A 4,454-nucleotide genomic window follows, 5' to 3' on the forward strand; every position below is an offset into this window, starting at 1 on the left:
TAAATTTAAGACAACATATTTTTTAAAAGTAAGGTAGACAATATCACCCTTCTAGAAAGATGTCTTTGTCACTACATCTGTATTATTTGTGGTGGAAAACAAGAGTTCTCTTGTCATGTTCAATTGATTAACTAATTAAAGAGTCACATTTGACCACGCATCATGTATCACCAAAATCAAAATTTAAAGTTTATGAGTTTTAAATTTTAAAATGACAACTTCAAATATATTAATATAATTGAATTCTAAATTTAATATATATACATGTTTAATAATATTTGTAATATAAACACGTTATTTAAACAAAAGCTATTGAGGTCAGACGAACTTGTATCTAGACTTCTACCTCTGCCCTCGAATATGAGGTCCCTTCTTAACTTAAACATTATAAATAAGTCATTCAATTCCTTAGGGGAAATATATACATAAAGTAATGGAGATTGTTGCTTACTACTTAGTTTCATTTTTATTAACAATAACTATAGTAATATATGCATGGAAGTTGTTAGATTGGGCATGGTTTAGGCCAAGGAAACTAGAAAAGTGCCTAAGAAAACAAGGTCTCAAAGGGAACTCTTACAAATTAATTTTTGGAGATCTCAAAGAGTTAGCCAAAAGCTTTGAAGATGCCAACTCCAAGCCATTGAAAGTCTCTGATGATGATATATGTCCTAGAATTGTTCCTTATTTTGTTGATACAATCAAGAAACATGGTAAGTTTTGTTTTTGTTTCTCATCTAATGGTGTTCTGTTTACCTGTTTTGAGGTTCGACTAATTCAGATTCTGACTAAGAAGTCTCACTCATGAGACTCCATATTCCCAACCCCCAGGGCTCGAATTTAAGAATTTTAATTAAGAAGGGATGAATACATTAAAAGTTTAGCTAAGAAATTCGTTGTTAATCTATCACTAAATAGCTCGTAGCTAACATGACATATTGACATAAATCCACTATAAAATTTTACAGGTAAAAATTGTTTTATATGGATTGGGCCAAAGCCTATGGTATTAGTAAGGGAACCTGAGGTAATAAGAGATGTGTTTAACAAATATGTTCTCTACCAAAAGCCTAAATCAACTCCCATCACCAAGTTGCTAGCACAAGGAGTTTCAAGCTATGAAGAGGATAAATGGGAAATGCATAGAAAAATCCTCAATCCTGCTTTCCATATGGAGAAGATTAAGGTATGTTCAATCCCTCCGACGCAATATATGTGATACACTTTTCTTTATAGTCTGTTCCAATAAGAATATCATCTTTCTATTGTTAGAAAGAATTTAACTTTGAATTTTCTCTTTTGTCATTAGTAAAATAATTTATAGTCACGCAAATGCTTAAGGTTTGTTTTATACCATAAATTTCAAGTCTGTCATTCTTTCTTAAACTTTCAACTAAGGGGCTTCCCACACTTAGCTTATACAATAAGTATGTTGTTTCCAATCCCCTTTGTGAAAATCCTGGCTCCTCTACTTTCGTCTATATGTATGGCTTACATGTGAAAGTTGAAGATATGTTTGAAGTTTTAACTGTTTATACTTTTAAATAAGATAGTCACACATAATTCAACAAAAGAAGTTTCTTTCCACTTGTATTGATTATCACAAATTCATCATATGATATGATCAACTCTGCTTTCATTCTGGTTTTTTTTTCATTTTTTGTTCCTTTCCATGACTTGCACTAATGTGTGGTTTACAAATGTGTAGAGTATGGTTCCAGCAGTTCATTTGAGTTGCACTGAAATGGTGAGCCAATGGGAGGAGTCAATCTCAACGAAAGGAACATCTTGCGAAATCGATATATGGCCTTACCTTCAAAGATTGACTAGTGATGTGATTTCTAGAACAGCCTTTGGAAGCAATTATGAAGAAGGTCGAAAGATATTTGAGCTTCAAAAAGAACTAGCCCAGCATGTCATTGAAGCTACTCGTACCTTATATATTCCAGGATCAAGGTAATAAAATTAAACCTTTTTTTCCCCGAATTTAAGTTATGTACAATGACAGCATAAATATCTCTTAGGTTATAAGTTACCTCACTACGAAAACTCAGGAATTTAGTTTGAAGTTTGTTGCTAATCCATCGCTAATTAGCCCATAGATAACATATTTCTTTGCTAATCAGTCATTAAATAGGATTAGCGACAATTTTTCGTTGTTTAGAGTAGAAGTTGTCCGTTGCTAATTCTTGTTTATTTTTGGGATAAGGCACAAGTACCCCCAAACTATGATTGAAATCCCAGAAACACACTTTAACTAAACTAAGGTCATATTACCCCTTGAACTCATTTTTTGTAATGCTTGTTATAACACGTTAACATACACTGATATAGTAGAAATTCCTTACGATATAACCTTTCTTTCCCATATCTATGTCCAAATAGTATCAAGAGAAGAAGTCTAAAAAGGATTACTAATCCTTAACTTTTCGAGGAATCCTTCACCACTGGTTGTGAATGACTGATTTTTGCAATTTTTTTGACCTTGGAAAATAGTGATTATTGACAATGAAATACATGTTTTTGTGTGTTAAACTAATGTAGGTTTTTGCCAACTAAGAAAAATAGAAGGATGAAGGAGATTGACAAAAAAGTTCAAGCAATGATTAGAGGAATAATTGATAAAAGAGTGAAGGCATTGAAAGCAGGGGAGGCCAATACTGATGACTTATTAGGCATGTTGTTGGAATCCAACTTTAAACAAATTGAACAACATGGCAACAAGGATTTTGGTATGACTACACGAGAGATCATCGAGGAGTGTAAATTGTTCTATTTTGCCGGACAAGAAACCACCTCTGTATTGCTTGGATGGGCTATGATTTTGTTGAGTAAGCATCCAGACTGGCAAGCTCACGCTAGAGAAGAGGTTTTGCAAGTTTTCGGTGATGGCAAACTAGAATTTGATGGATTAAACCGCTTAAAAATTGTAAGTTTATTAACATTTTACCTTCTTTGACACACACATACATATATGTTCTATGTTGAATTAATATTGAACTCTTTTTAACCATAGGTGACAATGATTTTGAACGAGACGTTAAGGCTATATCCACCAGTTGATGCAACTAGTCGAAAAACTACAACCAATACCAAGCTAGGGGAACTAAGTTTACCAGCTGGAGTGATGCTCTTATTGCCAATAATTTTATTGCATCATGACAAGGAAATATGGGGCGAAGATGCAACAGAGTTCAAGCCAGAGAGATTTAGTGAAGGCGTTTCAAAGGCAACAAAGGGTCAAATGACGTTTTTCCCATTTGGCGGAGGACCTCGGATCTGTATTGGGCTAAACTTCGCGATGATAGAAGCAAAGATGGCTTTGGCTATGATTCTACAACACTTCTCCTTTGAGCTATCTCCTTCTTATACACACGCTCCGCAGTCTGTAATAACTATTCAACCCCAGTATGGTGCTCCTCTTATATTGCATAGATTGTAAGCTATAGCATAATTAAGTTGTAATATTTTTCAGCTTTGGTCTTCACTTTTGTTCGATAATAAGTCTACATTATCAATAAGTACATGTAATTTGTTTAGGTTGAATGATCGATGTTAAGGAATTTTTCTCAACTAGATTTGTCTCATCTTTTTTATATAGTCAATGTTAAAGCTACATTACCAAATTCACCATGTGAATGCTATTAATTTGGTTGACCACATACATTATGAGACGCGAACTGGTCAAATTCCAAAATAACTATTACTATGCCTCGATTTCAAGCAAGTTGAAGTTACTCAGACTTTACAACTTTACGTAGTATTACTTGTGCTCCATACTGAGCTTGGAGTGTAACCACGAGATAAGGAACATGTACATAAGATGGAGAAATTTCGAATGTAAAATGTTGTAAAAACATGGCAAGCGCGACTTTAGCTTCTAACATAGCAAAGTTTTGTCCAATGCAAACTCGAGGACCAAATCCAAATGGGAAATAACCAAATTTTCCGTTTGTTGAACTTGCAACACCTTCACTAAATCTTTCTGGGTTGAATTCATTTGCGTTATTTCCCCATATTTCTTGGTCACGATGAACGAAAAGTGTAGGTATATTGACTTGAACTCCACAAGGTAAAGTTATATTTCCCAATTTTGTTGTTTCTCCAAGGACTCTTGCAAACGTAACTCCTGGTGGATATAGCCTAAGAGTCTCAAGAAGAATCATATTGACCTGTGAAAAAAAGAGATCATGTCAAATAAGCGGATTGAGTTACATATATTGGACGGGTTAAAGTAAACTGAATGTGCTATAACCCGTCCAATATTTGAGTAGTTAAGGTGAATTTGTCTATGAATCATAACACAACCAACCTAACTCGGAAGAAATAGTACTAATTGATCACTCCTCGATGATCCTATTTGAAAAATACGATTTTTGAAATTTGAAACTTTACAACAATAACAAATTTTCAATTACATGTCTAAAAAGTGTCTATTTGTGAATTTTATTCCC

At 33.8% G+C, this 4,454-nt stretch overlaps 2 protein-coding genes across 2 annotated transcripts in view; one reads left to right on the forward strand and one right to left on the reverse strand.

The window, feature by feature from the left end:
• Window positions 1-313: 313 nt before the first annotated feature.
• Window positions 314-3,570, forward strand: LOC102587164 (cytochrome P450 CYP72A219-like). Its single transcript, XM_006348849.2, has 5 exons — window positions 314-713; window positions 969-1,186; window positions 1,709-1,956; window positions 2,545-2,929; window positions 3,017-3,570. The coding sequence occupies exons 1-5, from the start codon at window positions 434-436 to the stop codon at window positions 3,440-3,442; spliced, it is 1,557 nt and encodes a 518-aa protein (XP_006348911.1). The 5' UTR covers window positions 314-433; the 3' UTR covers window positions 3,443-3,570.
• A 164-nt stretch (window positions 3,571-3,734) lies between these two features.
• The window catches only part of LOC107060879 (cytochrome P450 CYP72A219-like), a 3,037-nt gene continuing 2,317 nt past the window's right edge, over window positions 3,735-4,454 (reverse strand). The window contains exon 3 of the mRNA XM_015309356.1: window positions 3,735-4,172. Coding sequence (XP_015164842.1) covers window positions 3,735-4,172 — 438 coding nt within the window. The remainder of the gene's footprint in view (window positions 4,173-4,454) is intronic.

The sequence above is a fragment of the Solanum tuberosum genome, unplaced genomic scaffold (genome assembly GCF_000226075.1).
Source record: "Solanum tuberosum cultivar DM 1-3 516 R44 unplaced genomic scaffold, SolTub_3.0 scf00102, whole genome shotgun sequence".
In the NCBI taxonomy this organism is placed as follows: domain Eukaryota; kingdom Viridiplantae; phylum Streptophyta; class Magnoliopsida; order Solanales; family Solanaceae; genus Solanum; species Solanum tuberosum.